The following is a 25920-nucleotide window of genomic DNA, read 5'->3' as shown; positions in this document are numbered from 1 at the left end:
CATTCCTGTAGGAGCTGTGTTCAAAATATGCTCTTCTGTGGAGAAGCCTGGGTTCCCTGGGGAGCCCCTTCAATCTCCAAACTTTTCTCATTCCCAATTGATGGCCTGTTGGTGTTGGGGCATGGGGATGGTGAGAGGGGGGAAGTGACCAGGAGGACTCCAGCTTCTTGGTTTGTGCAACTGGATGGATGGAGGTGCTGTTACCAAGGCTGTTACCCCAAAATTACACCCCTGCCCCTCCCTCGACTAGAAACCAATTACTCGTATCTGAGTTTCAGGAGAAAGCTGCAAAGAGGAAAAAAAAACAACTGGTTAGAACCAACTAGGCCCAAGATGGCGGCAGATTTGACTTCCTGTGGACCTTAAGCCTCATTACATGCTCATGATAATACGGTAGCTAAATGCCACGCCCACCAGCAGCAATACAGTTGACAACTGCCATGACAACAACCAGAAGAGCCCACATAAGGACTGAGAAGGAGAGTTGCATCAGTTCTGGGTCCAAATAAGACCCCTGTTCTTGAATAACTCATGAATATTCCTCCCACTCTTTCCAATTCCCTCTGTTTTACCTCAACCCTTCTATATTTTTGGTGTCTCTGCCCAAATTGGGTTGAGAAGTTGATTTGCAAACTAGGTTCTTGCTTCTCCATTCTCTGGCCATTGAATAAAGCTTGTGCTGCTCCAGTCTCAGCATCGGTTTCACTGTTGGCTACGCGAATCTTAGAAAAAGAACCTCCTCTGTGGTCAAGGGGTCTCACCCGGGCTAGGACCCCGGAGTGGGTCCAGTCAACCAATTCGGTAACAGTGCTCTTAACTGGGATAGGGGACCCTTGGAGAACACCCTGGTGGGGGTTGATCAGGAGTTTTATTTTAGAGATGTTGATTTCCAGGTGCTTTGAGACATCCAAGGGGAGATAAGGAAGTAGGCTACTGATGTAACGGCTGAGAGACTGGTACAAATGACACAGCCCCTACTCTTACGGATCTCACAGTACAACAGGAACAGATTATAATCAAATAATTACAAAAATAAATGTCAACAAAGTTTCAAGAGAGTGAGGGGGTGATTAAGAGGCACTGAATGCTTCTGGGAAATAACATGCAATGACCGAAAAATCTTCACAAACATAGTGACATGGAGGTCTCTGGGGACCCTGAGGAGCGGTGTTTTGTTCAAATTGATGGGGCAGCATCTGAAAAACTCAGGAAATATGCATGAGATACTATTATCTGGGTACCAGAGAGGAGCTTCAGTAGGGGATATGGGGGAGGGGGTCTATCCCAGGAAGGCTCAGTAGGGTCCTGCTCTGGAACATTTTCAGTGCTCTCTCTAGCCGACTTCCCAGCGCCTTTGTTAAAGCGGACAGCACCAGCTTCCTGAAACAGTCTCCACACGCATCTCCAGAAACAACCCTCTCCCTGGTTTTCTGTCTACTTCTCTGGCAGGCTCTGCTTGTCCTCCTTTGCTGATTCCTGGTCCTGGCCTCTAAAGGCTGGTTGTGTGTGTGTTTTCCTTTATGTCCCTGTCTCAGATGATCCCACCCAATTCCACTGCTTCAAATATTCCAATAACTCCCAATTTCGTCACTCTTCTGATGAGCTTCAGACCTATATATCCATCTGTCTAGCTGTCATTTCTCTTTGGATTCACATGTTGAAAACCCAACTCTTGATCTTTCCCACTTCCCTGCCAAACTTCTCAAGCCTCTGTATCCTGGAGAATGGTGCCAAAATCCATCTGGTTGTAGAGAATGGACACCTAGGGCGTCATCCGTGATCCTCCCTTCTTCCCTCCCTTCTATCTCTTGAATGAGGAGCTACCCCCACCTACCCCTGCCCTCCCCCTCAACTGTCAAAGCCATCAAAAGAGGCTTTCAGACCTGCAAGCTAAACTAGGTTTCCCTGTTGCAAGCTCACAACAACCAGGTGCTGACCACAGTACTGTTCTCCCTTACTAAGCTCCCTCAGAGGCAGGCTCAAGAAGCCCTCCCAAGAGAAAGATGCGCTTTCCCTAGACCCGGGGGCAGCCTTGCCCCACGCGAGTACGTGGCCCTGAGCAAGCCTCCCGGAACGGAGTGGGAGCCTGGCCCGGAACGTGTCAGCGAAGGTGCGGCTGGGATCCAGGGCGCCGACGCCCTCCCTCGGCACCCGACAGGCTTCCGGGTCACCCCTCGGCCCTCCGCCCTCGGCCCTCCGCCCTCGGCCCTCCGCCCTCCGCCCGGTGGGCCGCACTGGGACCCCGCCCTCCCGGAAAGGCGAGGAACCTCTAACGGAGAGCGGGCCTTGGTCTCGGCCGGTGGGGGAAGCCCCCCTCCCGTGGCCAGGGGGCCGGCGCCGCGAGTCACGTGCCGGAGTGCTGGGGGCGTGGCACCAGGAAGCGGCCTCAGAGCCCGCGAGATCGCCGCCGCCGCCGCCGCACTGCCGGACTCCCTGCGCCGGGTGCCGCTAGCTCAGCTCCACGCTGGCGGCCGCCCCCGGGCCCACCGCCGCCGCTGCGGCGCCCGCCATGGGCGAGGAGGACTACTACCTGGAGCTGTGCGAGCGGCCGGTGCACTTCGAGAAGGCGAACCCGGTCAACTGCGTCTTCTTCGATGAGGCCAACAAGCAGGTGCGGGCAGGCCCGCGCCCTACTCCCCCGCGCGGCCCGGCGCGCCCTGCCCGCCGCCCCCGGTGCCCCCAGGTGTCCCGCGCGCTAGGGCTGGGAGCCCGGGGACCAGGCCTGGGGCCTCTCCTGCCTTGCGGGCGCGGGATCCGCGCCAGTCCCTTCCTGTGGGACCAGGCTCCGCCGCGGCCGGGGCTTTCCCCCCAACGAAGTGACAGCGGGGTGGACCCCAGCCCCCGCGCCCACCCTGCGCCCCTCGGCCGGTGTGGTCAGCTGGTAGCACTCCGGTGTTTCCTCGGCTCCTTTTGTTGTCTGTATTTGTCATTAGTTTCCCTTGCATTCAAAGATTTAGACGTTGAGATTTTCATTATTCTCGGAATTTTGTAAAGGGGCGGGGTGCGGGGGGCAGCGGGGAGGAGGAGCAGGGTGTGCGCAAGTGCCGCGGCGTCGCCTTTGCCGAAACGGATTAAAACTTGGAGCCTCGCTCGGCGGGCTTCTCTCGGAATGGGAGACTTTTTTGGTCTCTACTCTCTTTTTTCTGAAGATTCGTGTGGACACCAAGCCTCTGCAGTTTGCTATGCGCCACGTTAGTTTAGTTGAACCAAGGGTAGGGTGTAGCAGAAATCATCGTTGCAGGTTGGTATATGTGTCTAAAGCCTTTAAAAGTTCAGGCCGTTAAAACGTTGCTGCTTTTCCCTCTCAGGTTTTTGCTGTTCGATCCGGTGGAGCTACTGGAGTGGTAGTTAAAGGCCCAGATGACAGGAATCCCCTCTCATTTAGGTAATGATTGTATTGACGTTTTCAGAATATTTCAGCATGTAAACAAAATGGTGTTTTTCTGTTGTCATTCAGAAGATTGTTTTAAATTTTGTCCTTGTCTCCGCTAAGAGGGCTGAAGTGGGGGGCATATCCCAGTCTGTAGGAAAAGGGAGCTGTGCAGCCTTGGTGGTACATCTCAGTACCTCGTGCAGAGTGAACGTGTGGAGGCCTTCCCTGTTGTTTTGGGATCCAGATACTCCAGCGCAGGGCACCTACTTCCTGACACTTGAAATTAGCCGGTTGGGTGCGTTGATGTGCCTATTTCCGGTTTCTTGAGAGGGAGGCCTTCATTTCCTCTTTGGGCCCAGGGTCTTTGCAGAGCGTTTGGGAGGTGGAGAAGATTCCTAGGTCAGTGTTTCCCATCTAATAAAGTGCATTAAAATCTCAGCTTCCACTATACTTAAGGGGAATGAATAGCAGCCTCTTTTACTTTCAGAGATATCTCAGTTTGGATGATAAAGTATCTGGTCACCTTAACTCTTTTGATTACAGAAGGGGAAAGTACGGTGTAGTACTCATTTTACATTTTACAATTGTCTTGTGTAAATAGGAAACAGTTTTTGAAACAGAAAATGAATCAGCCTCTTTTTCTTTGATCATCATTTGTTTGGAAAACACTGATTGCAGCCCCTGTGCAGGGCATCAGGTGTGGGAAGGCTTTGAGTTAGCTTGGCTCCCTTCTAGAAAAGTCATATATTTAGAGTGGGAGGCAGGTGAGTGGACTCATACAGTTTACTGTGGTAGGTGCTGTAGTAGTGCTCTGTTCAGAATGTGGCCACAGAGAAGAGATGGACATTTGTCTTGGGATGGGCTGGGGAAGACCACTGCCCAGGCGGGAGAAGGCCTCAGAGTGGAGCGAGGCTTGAAAGAGAAGATTCTAGGTAGAGAAGAGAAGAGGCTTCCGGATGGAGGAAACAAGAAGGCATGCAGGCACCGTGTTGGGGGGACTCCGAGTCTGTGTGACTGAAAATGAGGTTTCATGCAGGGAAGGGTGGGTGGTGGTGTGACCTCTGGCAGCAGTCGGCTATATTCTGCTGTGAATTTCGGGCTTTATCTTGTTCCTGAAGGTAAAGGTGGGGCGTGGCATGATGAGGTCAACGTTTGGAAAGAACGCACTGTTGCAGCATTGAAGCTTGATTATTGGGAGCCTGTCAGTCTGGGATCCCATTAAGAGACAATTGCTATAATCTGAGCAGGCAGGGAAGACCAGCCTGAAGGCACTGTAGACCAGCAAACAATAGGCACTCAAGGGTTGCTTAAGAAGGTCTGGGGTAAGACTTGGTGGTCTCTTGGGTGTGGAAAGTGAGGGTGAGGCCATGATGATCCAGATTAAGGGGCTCAGGAAGGCTTGGGGGGGGAGATACTGAACTTAACCCTCTTTTAAAAAAACATCTTATTTACTTTTAGTAGCTTTATTGTGGTCTAATTATCATTAATTGCATATATTTGACATATGCAATTGATGAGTTTCGACACATGTATCCATGAAACCATCACCAGTCAGGATGGTGAACATCCCCTTTCCTCTGAGAGTTTCCTCTGTGGTCCATTTCTTGACTTCCCATGTAATGTCCGATTGAGGCAGTTGTGGGACCCGAGGTGGAGCCCACCTGGCGGTGCAGCCCTTGGGTACTGGGTGGCAAAGAGTAGACTCCTTTCAAAAGCACTGCTGTACGTCAATCAAAAATAAGTAAGTAGGGCTTCCCTGGTGGCGCAGTGGTTGAGAGTCCGCCTGCCGATGCATGGGACACGGGTTCGTGCCCCGGTCCGGGAAAATCCCACATGCCGCGGAGCAGCTGGGCCCGTGAGCCATGGCCGCTGAGCCTGCGCGTCTGGAGCCTGTGCTCCGCAATGGGAGAGGCCACAGCAGTGAGAGGCCCGCGTACCGCAAAAAAATAAATAAATAAAATAAGTATGTAAATAAATATTTCACAGCTGCCAGCATCTCAAAGAAAAAATAAAGTGCTGCTGTGAGGGCGATGGAGAGGGAAGGCGGCAGTGTGTGGAGAAAGTTACTGCATGGGTCTGGACTTAGTTACGCCTAAAGGGAGGCTCAGGTGAAAGTGCAGTGTTCTCAACCCCTCAGTCGCTGTTACCTGCAATTCTGTCGATTTCTCCTGCCACCCGTTGCCAGTTGGACTTTGTTCTTTGAAAAGCAGTCCTACTGATAGCTTCAGAAACATAGTTTTAATTTTAAACTAAGATTTGCTGCTTCCTGAATTTTTTTTTTTTTTTGTGGCTGCACTGGGTCTTCCTTACTGCATGTGGGCTTTCTCTATTTGCGGCGAGCGGGGCCTACTCTTCGTTGTGGTGCGTGAGCTTCTCATTGCGGTGGCTTCTCTTGTTGTGGAGCACGGGCTCTAGGCGAATGGGCTTCAGTAGTTGTGGCTTGTGGGCTCTAGAGCACTGGCTCGGTAGCTGTGGCGGCACGGGCTTGGTTGCTCCGCGGCATGTGGGATCTTCCTGGACCAGGGCTCAAACCCATGTCCCCTGCATTGGCAGGCGGATTCTCAACCACTGCACCACCAGGGAAGTCCCTTCCTGAATATTTAACTTGCCTTTTTTCTTCTCACAAAATGTTAGATGCTAGAATGCAGTTTTGAAGTGTAACTCATAACCTGCTCTTTCTTCTTTTAAAGAATGGAGGACAAAGGAGAAGTGAAGTGCATTAAGTTTTCCTTAGAAAATAAGATATTGGCTGTTCAGAGGACCTCAAAGACCGTGGTAAGACATATCTTTAAATACAGTATGAAGAAAAGGGCATTAGAAGTACATTTGGAAGAGAATGAATTGCAAAATTCCAGTGTTAAAGGAACCATTTATTATTTTAATAATAATAAGCTGGAAGCTTATACTACAGCTACATGGAAGCTGTAGTTATGCTGCATTGTATTTGAGCCTTTGGATTCTTGAAGGTGAGAAAGACATTTAAATGGGTGAATACTTATGGCCTTAGTTTTTTTTTACTTAATATTTTTTTTAAAGTAAGTTGGAACCTCAGGTGTCTTTCGTATTGATTGACAGCCAGCACCATAGGTTATGCGAAGCATATCTTTGGTGACTTTGTGAGTTAAGCTTACCAGAGTAACTCCATTTATTCACTTCTCTCATCTTTGAATGCTCAACCTAATAGGAGCAGATATTCAAAGCTGGAGCAGCCTGTCAGCATTTTAGTCTTCATAAATCTTCACCATCGCCATTTGTGAAGTAGAGGAAAAGCTGTCGGGAAGGAGGCAGAATCCTGTTTCCTTCTGTCAAGTATTAATTACTAAAATTTTTGGAAAGCCCCTAGTAAAATACAGCAACCCATTTCTCTGAAATCAACCATTTGAGGAATGAATTCTCAAAATCAGTTTCTAAACCCTAACAGTATTTGGATTAACTCGTTTAAAAAAACTGAATTGTCGGCCTGCTGCTATTAAGGGGGCAGATTGTCCAAATCAGTCTTTTTATTTTTCCTGTCTGGGTTTTGTCAGTTTTTTTTTCTGATCACTTTTTAAATTTGTCTTTTTCTCTTGTCTCATTGTATACCAAAGTAGGTCGGCAGTATGCTGCCCAATCCACATTTCTCCTCGTGTGTTTTTGTTTTCCAGGATTTTTCTAATTTTACCCCGGATAGTCCTCAGCTGGAGTACACTCAGGAGTGCAAGGTATGGGCCTGATCCTTTCCCAGCTGGTGAGCGTTAACTCCGGGGGTAGAGGCGCAGGGTAGCGTGGTAATTTAGAGCACGAACTTGGAAGCAGGTTGTGCTTGAATGCTGGGATCTGCCTCACGTTGGCTCTGACTTTGGACACTTCTTAAAGTTTTTTTTATTTTTTATTTTATTTTATTTTTATTTTTATTTTTTTTTGCGGTATGCGGGCCTCTCACTGTTGTGGCCTCTCCCGTTGCGGAGCACAGGCTCCAGACGCGCAGGCTCAGCGGCCATGGCTCACGGGCCCAGCTGCTCCGCGGCATGTGGGATCTTCCCGGACCGGGGCACGATCCCGTGTCCCCTGCATCGGCAGGTGGACTCTCAACCACTGCGCCATCAGGGAAGCCCGACACTTCTTAAAGTTTTTAAAGCCTGTTTCTTCGTCTATAAGATGGAGCTGGAAGAATTAAATGGATGCAGGATGCTGAACACCGAGCCATGTCAGCACTTGGTAGCTGTTGTCTTCCTGTTGCCCCTGCCCTTCTCTGCTGGGCGGCGATAGCAGCCTCTTTGGAGGTTTTTGGAAAAGGAGTTCTTTTCCCCTTTTTCCTGATGATGTTTTCTTTTCTCGACTTGTGCTCTTCGTGTCCTTCCCCTTCCCTCCTCCCTCCCTTCTTTCCCTCGGTGGAGATTCTAATCCATTTTAATTAGATTTGCCGGCTATGATGAACTAGGCTAGTGGGGGCTCAGCTCAGTGGGCATCGCGGCACCCGGGAAACCCGCAGAAGCTGCAGGTGGATAGGGTATACCTTTTTCATTTTTGTGACGGTTTTGCTGATTGGGGATCCAGGTGGGTCCCTCAGCAAGGAGGGGCCCATCTGCAAACGCCTGAGCCCCTGGCAGAGCTCCGGGTGCTCTGTGTGCAGCAGAGCCCTGGCCCTGGCCCAGCTGCCCTTCGGCTCCCACTGCTGCTGTTGACCACGTGACTTGGGACGGGGCTCAAGGCCTCCAACCCCATTTGGGGCAAGAGCCACAGAGAACCTTTAGGCCTTTATACTTTTATAACGCCAGCTTTTATGATGTGTTTGACTCAGAGTGTCAGCTGTCCTTTGATTCCTAAAGTAGAGAGGTTGGTATCGGTGAGTGCGGGGCAGTTGCCTTTCTCTCTGTCCTGTTGACGAGAAGGACTTCAGATTCAGGTGCCTCAGTGAGGCATTACAGGTGAAAATCTGGGAGCGGTGTATTTAAAAGAAAGTTTGATTTGTTCATAAGTAATCAAATCTCGGTAACTTTTATTAAAGAGCAATACAAACAACAAGGTATTTTAAGCTTTTGAAGAGAATTATACATATATTTTTTTCTTTTAATTAAAAAGAATCTTTTACAATTCTTTTCAGACCAAGAATGCCAACATACTAGGATTCTGCTGGACCAGTTCTACTGAAATTGTCTTCATCACAGATCAAGGAATCGAATTTTACCAGGTACTGTATTACTTACATGTGCTAGAGAAAGGTCTGTGATCGTGTTTTGGCCGCCTTTTGAATTCAGCACTAGATAGATATTTTGAGATTCCAGAGCTTTAGTCTTCCGTTTGGGCTTTTATTCTTTTTTTCTGATTACAAGTAATACATGTTTTTTGTAAAACATTCAAACGTTACCAAGATATATGGAAGGTAAAAGTCCCCCGTAGTCCCTAGAAGTAACCATTATGAACCATTTGATGCATGTTCCTCCATTTCATTCCTACAAAGGTAGCAACATTTGTTGATTTTACAGAAATGGTTATGTTGTATATAAACTTGTGGCTTGATTTATTTATTTATTTTTGGCATAGCTGTCGTTAGACGTCTTTCCATATTTGTTCTGTTGTGTGGACCTGCTACAGTTTAACCAGTTCCTGTTGAACTTCATGCTTGTTTTCACTTTTTAGTGATTACAAACAATTCTACAGTGATTTCAAGCAGTGAACGGGTTTGTAACCATTGTTTTATATTCTTAGGTGAGGCAATTGTTGGAAGGGAAAATTACAGCCTAGGTACAAACATCTAGAAAGCTGAAAAGATATCACTGAATTTCTTCTAGAAGTTGCATTCTCACTAGCAATGTAGGAATCTCCATTTTCCAAACCTTTAGCAGAATTGGATGTTATAAGTCTGTAGACATTTGCCAGTCTGAGAAGTGGAAAGCCATTTTAATTTGTATGTTTCATTACGAGGGAGGTAAGCACCTTTTGTGTATTGTACCTTTGTGTTTCCTCTTGAACTGCCTCTTCCTCTTAAAAAGAATTTTTTTAATTGTGATAAGAAGCACATAAGGTGAAATTTACCGTCGTAACCATTTTTTAAGTGTACAATTCATTAGTGTTAAATATATTCACGTTGTAGTGAAACAGATCTCTAGAACTTTCATCTTGTAAAACCGAAACTCTGTACCTATTAAGCAACAACTCCCCCATTTCCCCTTTCCCAGCCCGTGGTAACCACTGTTTTTCCCCTGTTTCTATGAATTTGTCTGCTTTAAGGACCTCTACCTCATATAAGTGGAATCATACAATGTTTGTTTTTTTCTGGCTGTCTTATCTCACTTAGCATAATGCCCTCAAGGTTTGTCCATGTTATAGCATGTGTCAGAATTCTCTTCCTTTTTAAGGCTGAATAATATTCCATTGTTATACATACACCACATTTTGTTTATCCATTCTTCCACTGATGGACACTTGGATTGCTTCCATTTTTTTGGCTATTGTGAATAACGCTGCTAGAAACACGAGTGTGTAAGTCTCTCTTTGAGACCCTGCTTTCAATTCTTTTGAGTATATACCCCTAAAATGGGATTGTTGGATCCCATGGTAATTCTGTTGTTAATTTTTGAGGGGTTACCGTACTGTTTCCATACTGTTTCCAATGGCAGGTATGCCATTTTACATCCCCACCAACAGAGCACAGGGTTCCAGTTTCTACACATCGCCACCAACACTAGTTGTTTTCTGTTTTATTGATAGCAGTCATCCTGCTGGTTGTGAGACGGTATCTCATTGTGGTTTTGGTTTGCATTTCTCTGATTAGTGATGTTGAACAGCTTTTCATGACTTGTTGGCCATTTGCATGTGCTCTGGACAATGTCTATTCAAGTGCTTTGTTATTTGGGTTATTTCTTTTTGTTGTTGAGTTGTAGGAGTTCTTCATATATTCTGGATATTAACCCTTTATCAGATAGATGATTTGCAAATGTTTTCTCCCGTTCCATAGGTTGCCTTTTCACTCTACTGATTTTACTTTGCACCTTCCTCTTTATCTTCTAGTATGTTCTAGCTGCCTGACCTATTGGGAAGGCTTCTGAGATCTCGCTAAGTGGAGCCAATGTGGAGAGTGTTAACTTTGTTGCCCTAACGAAAGCAGTGTCATTTAGAATGTACTAATGGAGGAGATATACCTGTGTAACAGTGTGCAAAGTGAATGTTGTGGTGCTTTGCTGTAGGGCTGTAATCAGAACCTTAGCTGACCAGCAGAAGGAAAGAAAAACTACACGAATCCCATACGTACAGAATTTTGTACCTATGATAGCAAGGAAATGACCACTTGCTTTACAGAAGGGTTCCCTCGGGCAATCATTTAAAAGTATGGCTTTCTGTTCTCAGTAGTAGAAAAGCGTCCATTCAGGTCATCTAGATGGTTTTCAGATCTTCAAGAAATAAGTTAGAAAGAAAGAGGACTCTATCACATCTTTATTTTATTGTACCTGGATTATCGAGAAACGCACGCCCCCAACCCTGACTTCCAGGTCTGTTCTGCAGGGCAGTGTTCTGGGAGCATTAACTAACATCTTGGGGCTGTATTCAGCATTCCTTAATGTATCAGGAGATTGAGAGTATATTTGAAATGTGTCTTGATTATAAAATACTAGGTTTGCATGCGGAGTCTCATGAACACGTCTGTTAGAAGAAGGGAGCCCCTCCCAGCCTCAAATTGAGACTGCAGGCTGGGTGGCGCCTGGTTCGGTGCACGTGGCTCCAGGGGCACGGGTTTGTTTTGACCGTTTCCGTGACAGTGAGGATGCTGCTCCTCCCTGCCCTTCGGTGGACGGTGCCTGGGAATGAGGAGGCTCAGCCCTGCCCTGCAGTGAAGTGGGCTGCCTAGGCCGTCACTGGGGAGGCAGGTCCCCTCGCCTCTCCGAGCCTTATTTTCTCCCCTCAAATTGGCCTAATGATGCCCAGCTCTCAGCGTTGTGGAGAGAGTAAACGAGCTAAGATTTGGAAGTGCTAAGCACAGGGCTGGATAAATGGTAGCTGTGATAAATAAAAATGATTATTTTTTTCTGTTTAACCTACTGGGTTTTTTCTTCTGCTTTTTATTATTTTCTTCATTTACTGTGTCAGTCTTCAGACTTTTTTTTTTTTTTTAATTTATGGCTGCGTTGGGTCTTCATTGCTGCGCATGGGCTTTCTCTATTTGCGGTGAGCAAGGGCCACTCTGCATTGCTGTGCGCTGGTTTCTCATTGCAGTGGCCTCTCCTGCTGCAGAGCACCGGCTCTAGGCACACGGGCTTCAGTAGTTATGGCATGCGGGCTCAGTAGTTGTGGCTCGTGGGCTGTAGAGCGCAGGCTCGGTAGTTGCAGTGCATGGACTTAGCTGCTCCGTGGCATGTGGGATCTTCCCAGACCAGGGCTCGACCCTGTGTCCCCTGCATTGGCAGGCAGACTCCCAACCACTGTGCCACCAGGGAAGTCCCAGTCTTCACACACTTTGCTGTTGTGTTTGTTTTTGGCCAAGCCACGTGGCATGCAGGACCTTAGTTCCCCAACCAGGGATTGAACCCGTGTCCCCTGTAGTGGAGGCGTGGAATTCTAACCTCTGAACCACCAGGGAATTCCCCATTTGCTGTTTTTATTTATTTTTTTTTTGCGGTACGCGGGCCTCTTACTGTTGTGGCCTCTCCCGTTGCGGAGCACAGGCTCCGGACGCGCAGGCTCAGTGGCCATGGCTCACGGGCCCGGCCGCTCCGCGGCATGTGGGATCTTCCCGGACCAGGGCACGAACCTGTGTCCCCTGCATCGTCAGGCGGACTCTCAACCACTGCGCCACCAGGGAAGCCCCATTTGCTGTTTTTAAATGAAGGCTCTGTTTCTTGAACTTTGCTTCAGGTATTACCAGAGAAACGGAATCTGAAACTCCTGAAGAGCCAGAACATCAATGTGAACTGGTACATGTACTGTCCCGAGAGTGCTGTGATTCTGCTGTCCACCACGGTGCTTGGAAATGTGCTGCAGCCCTTCTATTTCCGGGTAAGAGTCAGCTTCCCTTTAAAAAAATTTCCCCTCCTACCTTGTTCCTCTAACATCCTAACTGATCCAGTAACTTCAAAGGGGCACGTTCCTCCAACAAGAGCCTTGCCACTTCCGACCACTAGAGGGCACCCCGTACCATCCCATCACCGCCAAGAATGAGTCCTTCTTGGGACAGGACCCTGGGACCCTGGAAAGGATGGAAAGACATAATGCGTGTATATCCTCAATGATTTGATGTGGGGAGTGCTAAAACATCAGAGGGGGTTTAATAAGCTTTTCTTAAAACTTTTTTCTTCCCCAAACAGGCTGGCACTATGTCAAAGCTGCCCAAGTTTGAGATCGAATTACCAGCTGCACCTAAGTCAACTAAACTGAGCCTCTCAGAGAGAGACATTGCCATGGCGACGATGTATGTCTGTTCTTTGAGAGAATTCCTTCTCGTGATTGCTTTCAGGGATATCATGATAGAAGAAGCATGTTGTAAGAGCTCCAGGGCTGCTGGTGCTCCAGTAGCCTTGGAACACAGGATAAGGACTCCGCCTTCCCTGCTTCGTACCCAGATCTTAGGAATGTAGAAAGCCCGTCATCTTCATGACATTCTTTTTTGATTTTATTAACTTTGTGATCTTAGGGAATTTTTCACCATTCTAGTCTGATAAAATGAGAACATTGAACCAATTTATTTCTTAGGTTTCTTAGTTTTAGAAATTTCTTTTCAGTCAGTGAGTCAGAACTTATCACACATTATTTTTTAGCTAAAATATATCATGCTTGTTCTAAAAAAAAACATAGTTTACATTTTTGATCTAACAAAATGTAGACCTGAATTACTTATGTAGGAAGGTATATTTTCATTTGGAAATGCAGATATCTCATATTTTACAACTTTATTATGAAAGTTTCAAACACACAAGAATAGAAACTGATACCAAGAATCTCCTATATACCCATATTCAACAAATATAAACAGTTTGCTCCTAAATTACTTCTGATTCTTCTATGGCCTAAAACAGTGGTTTCCAAACAGTAAAATTTTTTAGCATTTAGAATGCTTTTTTTTTTTTTTTAAGAAATCTGCGGCATCCTGGTTTAGAAAAAGATAAAATGAGAACAGTCCTTGCAAAGGGGGAGACCCTTCCCCCAGTCTCCTCCTTGTCCCTGAGGCAGCCCCAGCAAAGTGTGAACTCCTGGAATAAAAGTGTACATGCAGGAACTGGTCATGGCAACATTTATCAGATGAGGCTTAAAAGTCAAGAGTGATAATATTTTCCTGTGATTAAGGAATGTACTCATTATATAAAACTGGGAAATTACAGAAAGTTAAAAAGAAAATGGACTTAGCATATTACTCAAGGGCAGCTGTTTGACAACATGTATCTCGTTCCAGTAGTTTTGGACATTCTGCATAAGTCATTCTGCAGAAGCTTGTGTTTTTCTTTTGAAATACTGTGATCAAGCTATATTTAGTTTAGTTTTTTTTTTTAATTTTATTTTTGGCTGCGTTGGGTCTTTGTTGCTGCGTGTGGGCTTTCTCTAGTTGCGGTGTGCAGGCTTCTCACTGCGGTGGCTTCTCTTGTTGTGGAGCACAGGCTCTAGGTGCACGGGCTTCAGTAGTTGTGTCTCGTGGGCTCAGTAGTTGTGGCTCATGGGCTGTAGAGCACAGGCTCAGTAGTTGTGGCACACAGGCTGAGTTGCTCCACAGCATGTGGGATCTTCCCAGACCAGGGCTCAAACCCGTGTCCCCTGAACTGGCAGGCAGATTCTTAACCACTGCACCACCAGGGAAGCCCAAGCTATATTTAGTTTTGCATCCCCCCTTTTCACTTAACTTTATAATAGGCTTTTTTTTTTTTAAGGTAACTGCACTGTTTTTGTAAATATTTCTGTTGGCTGCGAAATACCCCATTAAGTAAATATCTCTTAATTTACTTAACTGTGGCCTTATAACTCTGCAGTTAGAATGGAGGGACGTCAAACAGCCAGCATGACTTACGTCTCTTTGTTCTGTGATTAGATACGGACAGCTATATGTTCTCTTCCTGAGGCATCATTCTCGGACCTCCAATAGTACTGGAGCGGAGGTAGTCCTGTATCACCTACCACGGTATATTTAATGCTTTCTTCCCTCTTCTCCAATTGTAAAATATGAACTAAAGCTTGTCGATCTATTTTTTGACCTTTCTGTTGTCCTGCAGAGAAGGCGCCTGTAAAAAGATGCACATACTGAAGTTAAACCGGACAGGGAAGTTCGCGCTGAACGTGGTGGACAACCTGGTGGTCGTTCATCATCAGGACACGGAGGTACGAGTGTTGGGGGGTGTCCTGCTTGAGAGAGCTGTGAAAATGGACAGAATACTCTGAAAGAGACTAGAAAGTGCTTTTTATGCTCAAAGTTTTGATCTTCCAGGTGGAAATGGGTTTGGATTTCTAGATGGTTTAGGAAAACCCTACCAGTTGATTAACATAATTAAAAACTGTTTCACAAAGTAACACATGTGAGGAGATTGGACTTTGGAACAATTATTTGGTCGAGTCATCTCAGCTGGGGATTCCCCGCCGAGCCAGTGTGTTGTGTGAGCACACGAGCCCTGTACTTCCTCGGTGAGCGTAGGTGATGACGGTTTCGAGGCTCTGTGAGCGTAGGTGATGACGGTTTCGAGGCTCTGTGAGCGTAGGTGATGACGGTTTCGAGGCTCTGTGGCCACAGAGAAAGAACTAGAATGATCCTGCTGCTTCTACCCCACCAGCTGGGTGTCTGGTGGGAGACAAGCCACTTCCCTCCTTGCCTCCTGGAGGCTGGTGACACCCGTGTCGATAACTAATAAAGATGGAGCTCTTCAGAGGCAGCTTGTCATAGATTCCAGGAATACTTCTGAGAGCTGATAGACATGTACAAGAGAGCTGGGATGTTCCAGCAGGTTCCTCCTCAAATAAGAACCAGCGTGCAGGGGTGGAACGCAGACACGGGGCTCCTTCAGCTGATCCCAAACAGCAGGTGTGAGGTCACGAGAGGAACGGGTGGAACCGTGGTTTGTCTGGGCTGATATCACAGTCTTGTCTTTCTCCCCCTCAGACATCAGTGATATTTGATATCAAGCTGAGGGGGGAGTTCGATGGCACCATTACCCTCCATCACCCGGTGCTTCCAGCTCGATCCATTCAGCCCTGTCAGATCCCTGTGGCAGGTAAAAGGGAATCTCCGTGTGTGCATGGATGGGGGAGCAGACAAAGGGCTTCCCAGATCTGTTTGCTTTTGCAAGGGGTGAGTCTGTTTTTTAAATGATACTCCTGCTGATTCTTTAAGCTAAAATTGTGTTCTTGTGAAAGTGTTTTTTTTTTTTTTTTTTGCGGTATATGGGCCTCTCACTGTTGTGGCCTCTCCCGTTGCGGAGCACAGGCTCCAGACGCGCAGGCTCAGCGGCCATGGCTCACGGGCCCAGCCGCTCCGTGGCATGTGGGATCTTCCCGGATCGGGATACGAACCCGTGTCCCCTGCATCGGCAGGCGGACTCTCAACCACTGCGCCACCAGGGAAGCCCGTGAAAGTGTTTTTTTTATTTTTTGGTTCTGTGGGATCTTAGTTCCCTGACCAGGGATCAAACCTGCGTCCCCTGCAGTGGAGGTGCAGAGTCTTAACCGCTGGACTGCCAGGGAAGTCTTGTGAAAAGTGTTTTGTAAGAGAGAAGAATCTTCCTTTGAAGAAAATAGAATGATTCTCTTCCCTGAGCTTTAAAATGGAGAGTTGTGATTACCCATTGAAGCCCAAAGATTTTTTTAATGTTGAATAAGACCTTGACCTTTCTGTTGGTCTGTGCTCTGTAGCCCTGAGGTTAAATTTGGCTGCTCATGGCTGTTATTTTAACCTGGGATCGCTTTTCCTTATCTTTCGCACATTCTGTGTCATAATTATAATAAATAACTGCGTTTTCCCTTGACTGATGGTCACAGTAAGTACTTAGGCTGTGGTTCTGAGGTTATTCTGAACCACTCCTCCAACCTGAAGAGGTGGCAGTAGGAAGTCAGAGAAGAGAGAGGGTCAGGATTTCAGAAAAAGGGAAAGAAACCATTTGGTTCCTTTTGCTTTTTCCCAATGTAATCGATTTTAAGGTAGAACTCAAATCATATTCTCTTCAAGGAGATTGGAGTCTAGAGTAAGCTAGTTGAAGTTTCAGTGTGTAAACCATAGTCAGATGGTACGCATTTGGAACTCTGGGAGGAGTGTTTTCTTAAGAGGAATCCCCGTCAGATAGCTTTGGTGTGTCAGCCTCGCCTGCTGGCAGAATATCCTGGTTACCTGTCACAGGGAAGAATCAGATCAGGCCCTGGCTGATGGTTTAGCAAGAGCACTTGCCAGATCAGCCAGAAGCTGAGCAGAGTGTGAGAATAAGCTACAGTGGAACCTTGAACAGTGGGGTTCATCCACACGTAATTTACGGTCCGCCCTCCATAGCCGAGGTTCTGCATACAAGGATTCAACCAACCACAGTGGGTTTTACTGTTGAAAAATATTCCTGGGCTTCCCAGGTGGCGCAGTGGTTGAGAATCCACCTGCCAATGTAGGGGATACGGGTTCGAGCCCTGGTCCGGGAAGATCCCACATACCGTGGAGCAACTAAGCCCGTGCGCAGTAACTACTGAGCCTGCGCTCTAGAGCCCGCGAGCCACAACTGCTGGAGCCCACATGCCATAACTGCTGAAGCCCGTGCGCCTAGAGCCCGTGCTCCAAAACAAGAGAAGCCACTGCAATGAGAAGCCTGTGCACTGCAACGAAGACCCAACACAGCCAAAAATAAATAAATTTTTAAAAAAAGAAAAAAAAATCCCTGTATAAGTGGATACATGTGGTTCTAACCCGCCTTGTTCGATGGTCAGCTGTAGTTCGCACATTTGATTAGGTCTCTTGGCCCTCTGTTCTTTCCAGCTTCTTCCTTTTCCCAGGGTAGTGATGTTTAGAAGAGTAGATTGTGTCAAATGGTTGGCTTGTATCTGCTGCTCACTCAGCATGAAGGTAACTGCTGGTGAATTGGGGCAGAAACAACTATAAACGTTTCAGCCCTTCAGCTCTGTTGCAGTTGTTTAGGACCAGTAAGAAGGTAGTCAGGTTCTGATTGGCTGTTTATATAAAGCAAAGGCCAGGTGTGGCTAAAACAAGAGCCCAGGGATTAATAAGAATTCAAGAGTCCGTGAATCTCTGGGCTTCTAGAGTGGGTTGGCAAAGCGTTTTTTGTGGTTAATGACTTTTTGTTTTTCCTGCTAGACTCCGAGCCCCTCACAGGTTTGTAGCATCTTTGTATTTTGCCCATCTGAGCTGTCGCAGGTGTGCTGTCACAGGTGCGCTGTCGCAGGTCAGGAAGAGCTTGTTGGACTATTTTGAAAGACGAGACCAGCAACTTGGGGAAGAGCCAGCCTCCCTCGTTTCCCCTTCTGGTTTTGGTCTGTTCAACCAGTGGCTCTCGAGTAGGCTACACGTTAGGATCACCTGGTGGGCTTTCAAAACCAAAGCATTAAGTCAACGTGATGGGTAGCCAGTCAAGGCCCACGTGTAGGACCCTCACTCGTAGGTTCCAAGTGCAAGTGTTCTTTGCCTCAGCTTGTCTGGTCTGGCCCTGTCCTCTACTGGGGGGTCTGTGCAAAATTACCACCTTTTCCAACCTGCCGACTGAAACCTATTTTCCGATTGTACCTGGGTAATTGGAACAGAACTAGGAATAGTCATGTTCAGTTTGCAGGCCGTATTTATCAAGGTTACTGCGGGCTTCCCCCCCAGACATAGACACTCGAGCAATGTCACTGGTAGTTGTGAGTCCCTGTCACGTGAGGGTTTTATGGGGGGGTCTGCTTCCCAGGTGAGATCTCTGCCTGGACCTACACTGTGCAGTGGAGAATTGAGCTCATTATTTAGATAATTAAGCCACAAAACACTTTGTTTGAAATAGTCTCAGTGAATTATCTGAGTATTTGATTCTGAATCACTCAGGTGAATTTCTCAGTTCTTTAATGTGCATGTGTGTAAAAAAGAAAACGCCGTGAATTGAACCTTGACTTGCTTTCTCCTTGGCGAGACATCTTCATGGATGGTTCTCGACTTCCCCCTTCCTCCTTATAGGCGTTATCAGTGGGACACGACAGTTCACTTCTTCGGTATCTAACTACAGTCGAATGAACATTTACTGAAGGAAGTATTAAGTGTTACCTTTACGTCCCAGTATTGGCAGCACTTTCTGGCCGCGTCACCAGCCCTCACACACACGCGTCTCCTCTCTTTGTAGGTCCTGCTCCCGTGACCAGCCAGTCCCCCATCCCGTGTAAACTCTGTATCCTTTCCGAAGGCCTTGGCTGGGAACAACAGGGGAGCTGTCACCTCTCCTTACACTGGGGTCTGAGGGTGGTCCGAGCCCCCCGGTCAGGCGTGAATAATGTCGTGGGAAGCGCCTGTGGGGTTTCCTTCCCATCAAGGGCCGGGCACTAGGGTGGCCTCAGCAAGCAGGGTGGGAGGATGCTAGTGGGAGCTGGGTTTGCCTTTTGTCTTCATCTCTTGCTGGTTTAGAATTTCCTATGACATGTAGATTCTTCATCCTGGATTGTCTTTCAGCCCGACATCATCATCAGTGCGAGCCAAGGTGGGTCGGGGTGGGGGTCGCGCTGTTAGTTGGGGTGGGGGTCGCGCTGTTGGTCGGGGTGGGGGTCGCGCTGTTAGTCGGGGTGGGGGTCGCGCTGTTGGTCGGGGTGGGGGTCGCGCTGTTGGTCGGGGTGGGGGTCGCGCTGTTGGGGTGGGGGTCGCGCTGTTGGTCGGGGTGGGGGTCGCGCTGTTGGTCGGGGTGGGGGTCGCGCTGTTAGTTGGGGTGGGGGTCACGCTGTTAGAAGGCCGTGCTTGCTGACAGCCTCCCGTCCGTCCTGAGGGGTGCCCGCCCTGGGAGGGTTGAGAAAGGGGTGACTCAGATCATTTCCAGTGAAGCCTTTGGTTCTTCTCTCCTGGAGCCCCAGCTGAGAAGGGCTCTGCCCGCCTGCCCAGCAGTGTGGGTGTCAGGAGGTTCAGGGCTGGTGGATGGCTGAGTTACGGAGCTCCTTTGGGAGCCTCAGGAATTGCCTTTTGACCAATGAGCCAGAGCAGGAGAAACCGGAGCCCAGGACCAAAGTTCGTGCCCTGCAGACACCCGTTCTCCCTTCAAGGTCAAAGGGGGTTGGTCAGGTGCGGGGAGGGGTCGCCTGTCTGTATGCAGTAGACACTCCACGGGTGCACGTGGAGGGTCACTCTGTGAGGAGTCAGCCGACACGCAGAGGTGCTTTGGCTGCCAGTCCCACTGTTGGCAGACGTGTCCTGAACATCGCAGCCTGTGCTTTGGCGTGAGAAGCAGCCCCTGACTGTGCTTTGCAGCACTTCCCCCCATGAATGTTGAGGGGAACCAGCTTTGGGGCTTTTGTTTTGGTTTGCATCCCACTATTAAATTTGCTGCCTCTCAATCCAGGTTACCTCTGGAACCTCCAAGTGAAACTTCAGCCCATAGTAAACCTCTTGCCAGATAAAGGCAGGCTCATGGACTTCCTCCTCCAGAGAAGGGAATGCAAGACCGTCGTCCTGTCGGTGTGCTCACAGAGTAAGTGGGGTCCTCACCCTGCGGTCTGATTCCTGACACTGCCTGCGCCGCCCACTGGGAGACGGGCCACATTTTTATCTTGTCTGCAGCCGGTAGGCTCAGTGACAAGTGGATTATTTAGCCCCCTGGAAAGGCTGCTCAGTATAAAAATGACTTGTCTCTACAAGACATTTCCTGGGCAAAGACTAAACTAAGCATGGGCACACATGAGGGTAGAGGCTGCCCTCCCCAGCTTGAAAACAAACCTGTTTCAGAATCCAAGTCACTCACAACATTTATACCTACTTTGAGAATCTTCTGACGCCCTCCGTAGCTACGTTAGTAACCGGCAAGGGCTGGCGAGTGCCCTCGTGCCCCAGTCTCTACGCCGTTTCTCCGAATGCCCTGGTGGCCCCCGGAAATGAGTCATTTCTCTCACAGTGTGTTTAAGTTCTAAAGTTCACACAAGGTTGGCCGACCTGTGTGAACCCTGACTCCTTCCAGTGTTGACAGAGTCAGACAGAGCGACGCTGCCTGTGATAGCCACTGTTTTTGATAAACTCAACCAGGAGTATAAGAAGTACCTGGACGCCGAGCAGAGTTACACACTGGTAAGTTGTATGTACGTGACGAGGGCCTCCTCCCTGCCCCACCCCGGGTATACTGTCTGTGTAATTATGACACAAGATTCTGACAGAATGACACCAGTGAGGTTTGCTGTGTGCCAGAGGGCAAGGTGGCCGGCCGTAGGGGGAACGTAAATCCAGAGTCCCTGTGTCCCGTGAGCTAGAGGCTGAACATCACTTAATGTCTTCACCTTCTTTTGTTGTTTTTTATAAATTATTATTTTTTCTTTTGGCTGTGTTGGGTCTTTGTTGCTGCGTGCGGGCTCTCTTTAGTTGCAGCGAGCAGGGGCTACTCTTCATTGCGGTGCGCGGGCTTCTCATTGCGGTGGCTTCTCTTGTTGCGGAGCACGGGCTCTAGAGCGCAGGCTCAGTAGCTGCGGCCCAGAGCATGGGCTTAGCTGCTCCGCGGCATGTGGGATCTTCCCGGGCCAGGGATCGAACCTGTGTCCCCTTCTTTGGCAGGCAGATTCTTAACCACTGCACCACCAGGGAAGCCCTCTTTTGTTGTTTTTAATCTATGTTTGATCTTACACATAGCTAGCTCCTTGGTCTGCCTTTATTTTATGGATAAAAAAAGCAGTCTCAGTTTGGTTATTTTATGTCTTTCTGCCAATCCAGAGCCTAGACTCAGTAAATCAGAAATATAATCATCTTGCTGCTTGTTCTTCCTTTCCTTTGAGGATGTAACAGCTATAAAGAATAAGACGTGTCCTGGCACTCAGTCAGCATCCCCTTAGGACTGCGATGACTCAGCGTCAGCACTGTACTTTTCCTATAGTGGGCTCAAGTGTTTGCTGTGAAGGGCTGGAAAAAATTAACATGGCTTCTCGGGGTCTGCTGTACTGTTATTGTATCTTCTGAAGCTAGAAATAAGTTCAGGAGAAGTGGAATGAATGATTCCACTTCAAGAATCTGATTAGTCCAAAGGCTAAAAATGGAAGTGGTTTTAAACAATAACAAAAACCCCAGAATGCCCGTCCCCTTCAGCTACTCAGGGATAACCCAAATGCTAGGTGGTCTGTGATTAATAAAATTAGGGAGTTATTTTAAGAGGTTAAAAAAAAAAGTCTCCCTGGCAGTCCAGTGGTTAAGACTCTGTGCTTCCACTGCAGGGGGTGCAGGTTCGATCCCTGGTATGGGAACTAGGATCCCTGCATGCGGCGTGGTGCAGCCAAAAATTAAAAAAAAAAAAAAGTCTCGATAAAACTGTGACTTAGGCTTTTTAGTTCCATCCATGAACACTGGTGTATTTCCTGACCTCCTAAACTCCTCCCCGGCCAGCACAGGAAAGAGTTTTGTCTGAGTAATGAAGTAAGTGTCATCCTCTGCTCACGTCTTAGGCTCCCAGCATCTAAGGGTTCAGTCTTTTTGGATTAACTGCGAACACGCCATGTCCCAGAAGACGACTGAGGTCCCGTCTGTGATGTATTGTACAGGCACTGGAAGCGGGGCAGAGCCGGAGCGGCCCATTCCTCAGGAGGCCGGCGCGCACCCAGGCCGTGGTCGACCAGTCTGACATGTACACCCACGTGCTGTCGGCGTTTGCAGAGAAGAAGGTAGGGGAGGCTCGCCGCCCCTTCTGGACTGAAGGTTCCCAAAACAAAGATCTCATTTGAAGGGGACTGAGGAAAACGAGTAGAACTCAGAATGTGATTAGAGTAACTGGGTTATCTTGGGTGAGGACTGAATGCTCATGGTTTGGCTTCTAATACACAGGCCTAAAGATGATCCCCGACCCGGGAGGTTCTGGAGGGGTTTGTGCAAAAGCAGCCAAGTAGAACCCTGGAAGCAGGGGGGCGGATAAACAAGGAGCTGTTACACGGAGCCTCCTCTGCCGCTCTGGTTCTAAACACTTTTCCCCTCTGTAGGAGATGCCTCAGAAATTCATGATAGCCGTGCTCATGGAATACATCCGCTCTCTGAACCAGTTTCAGATCACAGTACAGGTACCTTCAAGCCAGCATCTGTGGTCCCACGTTAGAGGGGCAGGGGATTGTTAAAGTAAAAGCACTGTCAGTGCCTTAACGGAGATGACTCTCCGTACGCCACAAGAGTCTGCACACCTGCCTCAGACTCAGTGACCCTCCTCACGTGACCCCACGTTTTCAGGTGGAATGATCAGTTTCAGGCCAGGTTGGGTTCTTTCACCCGTCACTTAGAGCAGCCGTGGTCCTCGGCATACTGAGCCTCTAGTCTGTCGTAGTTGAGCGACGTGGACACCATCTCTCCTTCTGTCTCTGTCTCAGCATTATTTGCATGAGCTTGTCATCAAGACGCTCGTCCAGCACAACCTATTCTACACGCTACACCAGTTCCTGCAGTACCATGTCCTCAGCGACTCGAAGCCTTTGGTTAAGTACCACCCAATTTTTACTTTTGTGACTTAAAATTTGACCTTTCAACATACGGCAAATCTAATCTGAAAATGGGTCTTCCAGGCTTGTCTGCTGCTCTCCCTGGAAAGTTTTTACCCTCCTGCTCATCAGCTGTCTCTGGATATGTTGAAGGTAACTCTGATACAGCAAGAGTTTTAAACCCCACAGAAGCGTGTTCGTATTACTTGCACTGACCCGGATTTCTCTTTCTCCCTTACTTCTAGCGACTTTCCACAGCAAATGATGAAATAGTAGAAGTTCTCCTTTCCAAACACCAAGTGTTAGCCGCCTTAAGGTTTATTCGGGGCATTGGTGGCCATGACAACATCTCTGCACGGAAATTTTTAGATGCTGCAAAGCAGACTGAAGACCACATGCTTTTCTACACTATATTCCGGTTTTTTGAACAGCGAAACCAGCGTTTGCGAGGGAACCCTAGTTTCACACCAGGTGAGAATATAGCTGCAGGGAAAAGACCTGGGGCGACCACAGACTCGGACAGTAGCAGGAAAGCACTGGCAGCTGGGGGGGCGAGAAGCCTTTTGGTTTGGAGAACTCTCGGGTTAGTTTTTAAAAAACAAAATTTTGTACCAGCCCGCATAATCCTTAGCCTGTTGTGGTAAGAGTGGATTCAAGGTGCTGACGGAACTGGAGTTCTGCTCTGGAACTGCAGTGGGGTGTCGGGGTGGAAGGTAGGGTAGCCTGGGCCCAGCTCCGTCTGACATCTGGGCCTGGAATGGCCCTTTCTGAAGAATTAGGAACAAGACAGGAAATGGCTGCGGAGGGTGTAAATGGCCTGGGGCTTGTTGATGTTTTAGTTTTAGGCAGAAAGCATTGGTTAATCACTCTTATCTCCAAAGTTATGAAATCTAAAGCACCCTCTTCCTTAGGATGGGAAGGAACCTGTAACTCTTTCAGGGCTCCCAGCATTCACTGATCACCCTGCTTCTCCCCAGTCTCTCAGGGCAGAGGGCAGTTTGCTGGGGGCTGTAAAGGTTCTGTAATGGCACAAGCTGGGTAAACAGAAAGGACAACTCAAGAGCTTAGGAAAACAAAGTATTTTATGAAAGAAAAATAAGTTAAAACCCAGTATCCATATCTAGGAGCTGCAAAGTGTTCATTCTCGTTTTCCTCCTTTCGTGCCTTGTCTAACGGATTAAATCTGTATTTTCCTTTACAGGAGAACACTGTGAAGAACACGTTGCTTTTTTCAAACAGGTTTTTGGAGACCAAGCTCTAATGAGGCCTACGACATTCTGAGGTCACTTGCTAGTTTTTCTTTTTATATATATATAAAATATTTACAAAGTTAATTTATTGCGTTAATAAAGCTCTTTAAACTACAAGATGTTGTAATAAAGTATATCTACGACATCCTCAAATGTTACTAAAAATATGGTATAGAACTTGTGTGATGGCTTACTCCTACAAAAGGAGAAACATTGCATTGATTGGCCTTTAGAAAGTGTCAGTGAGCAGAGAGCAGCCTTCCTAGCCGTCCCTTCTGCCTGCCCGAGAACAACGCTTCGTTCCTGGAGAACCAGAAGGCGCTCCAGCGTCTTGGGGCTACCTCCAGGCTCAGCAATACTGCTTCGGGGCAGAGTCTGCATTCCTGAGTTTACAAGCGCTATGGCCGAAGCTGCTGCTGTTAATAGCCTGACATCTGCTCGCACTCAGGGTTCAACCGAGCCTTGACAATGCAGCTGCTGTCCAGTGGTAAACCGACTACCTGACCTGCAGAGTCTCTGAAGCCCGTGAGAGGGCTAGAAATTGAGGAGCCGCTCTCGCTCTGTACCTCTGTATCGCTCTTGAGCTGCCAAACTTTTGGCTTTATTTATCGGTGGTCCTGTGAGGGATAAAAAGAATGAACTTTGGGATCGTTTCTTTAGGAGAAAAGGAGATAGTTTCTACTGTAACACAACTTCCTATCCCCCAGAGATTAAGGGGGAAAAAAAACCCCTCATTTTCTTAATCACAAAGCTGTATATCAAACAAATTAGTACTGTTCTTTCAGCCACAGGTCATTTACAGAAGCTGAAGTGACCACAGAGGCAAAAAGATCCTAAGGAGAACTCCAAAATTAGAGGTGAACAGCAGAGGCAGTGTTCCGCTAGAACAGCGAACGGAAATGAAAGCTGTTCCAGGGCACCACTGGGCTGTGGCTGGACTCGTGTCCTTCACCTCAGCAGGGAGGAGCCCTGGGCTGCTGACGCACAAACTCGCTTCCAATCTGACGACGCGAGGCCTCCAGTTTTCTAATGAAGTAGTGTGGACGAACGTGAAGCCCCAGGATTGGAGTTCTTCTCTTAGAAGTTTTTTAACTCAGCGTTACTTATCAAATGACCATCAGTATAAGTACATTCAAATACTTCAAAAGAATGTTTCAAGGTATCCCTTTCCTTTAGTATCATGCTTCCTCCATCCCACTAGGTTAAAAATAAAAACTCTTACCTATGTAACTGAGCAAGACAGGGAGGAATATTAATCCATGAGTGGCTCCCAGTAAGACCATAGCGAAATACATCCTGAAGTAAAATCTCTGGAAAATTTGAGATTTGGCGAAGGCCAAAACCACAATGCCTCCAAATTTCGTTAGTGTGATTCCGCTGAATACCTAAGAGAAGAGAGATGGGGTTAGAAGCAACTTTTATCAACCTACCGTAACTGAACACTTCCTCATAGAGGGATTTCTTAAAAGCCAAGGTCCAAAGTAATGGGGGACCGAACCCCAGCTTTCAGATTTACTGTTAAGTAGCATTAGGCTCTGCCTAAATTGTTTTATTTGCTACTTATGAATCTGAGGGGGAAAAAAGAGGTGTAATAAGGGTAAAAGCTGTGTATTCCGCACAGACCCCATGGCAGCCCTGCAAGTCTATCAGTGCCATTTTTTCCAACGGCATTATTTTTCAATTAAGGTATGTACTATTTTTTTAGGCAATGCTATTTATTACACACTTTTTGTTGTTACTCTGTAACAGTGTTGTCTGGTGGTAAAGTAA

General features: G+C 47.7%; 2 protein-coding genes across 5 annotated transcripts in view; one reads left to right on the top strand and one right to left on the bottom strand.

Moving 5' to 3' along the window:
• The first annotated feature begins 2294 nt into the window (after positions 1 to 2294).
• RMC1 (regulator of MON1-CCZ1) lies at positions 2295 to 25383 on the top strand. 4 transcript variants are annotated; one of them, XM_032654003.1, is made up of 21 exons: positions 2295 to 2611; positions 3309 to 3385; positions 6064 to 6148; positions 7018 to 7074; positions 8457 to 8543; positions 12203 to 12343; positions 12652 to 12755; positions 14361 to 14450; positions 14542 to 14647; positions 15420 to 15531; positions 18616 to 18660; positions 18913 to 18966; positions 19813 to 19941; positions 20425 to 20531; positions 21983 to 22102; positions 22415 to 22492; positions 22793 to 22897; positions 22985 to 23053; positions 23146 to 23371; positions 24102 to 24182; positions 24936 to 25383. In XM_032654003.1, exons 1-20 carry the CDS (start codon positions 2510 to 2512, stop codon positions 24179 to 24181), a joined length of 1974 nt encoding a protein of 657 aa, XP_032509894.1. In that variant the 5' UTR covers positions 2295 to 2509; the 3' UTR covers position 24182; positions 24936 to 25383. The 4 variants fall into 4 exon arrangements, with proteins under 4 accessions (XP_032509894.1, XP_032509893.1, XP_032509895.1 ...); XM_032654002.1 differs by lacking the exon at positions 24936 to 25383 and having other exon boundaries at positions 2300 to 2611; positions 24102 to 24267; XM_032654005.1 differs by lacking the exons at positions 2295 to 2611; positions 24936 to 25383 and adding an exon at positions 3062 to 3241 and having other exon boundaries at positions 24102 to 24267.
• Positions 23965 to 25920, bottom strand: part of NPC1 (NPC intracellular cholesterol transporter 1) — a 47666-nt gene continuing 45710 nt past the window's right edge. Inside the window, exons 24-25 of the mRNA XM_032654001.1 lie at positions 25373 to 25535; positions 23965 to 24767 (exon numbers count right to left, since the gene is read on the bottom strand). Coding sequence (XP_032509892.1) covers positions 24685 to 24767; positions 25373 to 25535 — 246 coding nt within the window. The 3' untranslated portion in view covers positions 23965 to 24684. The remainder of the gene's footprint in view (positions 24768 to 25372; positions 25536 to 25920) is intronic.

The sequence above is a fragment of the Phocoena sinus genome, chromosome 14 (genome assembly GCF_008692025.1).
Source record: "Phocoena sinus isolate mPhoSin1 chromosome 14, mPhoSin1.pri, whole genome shotgun sequence".
NCBI classification, from domain to species: domain Eukaryota; kingdom Metazoa; phylum Chordata; class Mammalia; order Artiodactyla; family Phocoenidae; genus Phocoena; species Phocoena sinus.
This window is presented reverse-complemented; position numbering and strand designations above follow the sequence as displayed.

Bases quoted from the DNA above. Each gene is read 5' to 3' on its own strand.
- RMC1 (XM_032654003.1), top strand. From the start codon at position 2,510: ATGGGCGAGGAGGACTACTACCTGGAGCTGTGCGAGCGGCCGGTGCAC. The intron at 12,344-12,651 runs GTAAGAGTCAGC...TTCCCCAAACAG, and splicing joins TGCAGCCCTTCTATTTCCGG to GCTGGCACTATGTCAAAGCT. The intron at 18,967-19,812 runs GTGGGTCGGGGT...CTCTCAATCCAG, and splicing joins CATCATCAGTGCGAGCCAAG to GTTACCTCTGGAACCTCCAA.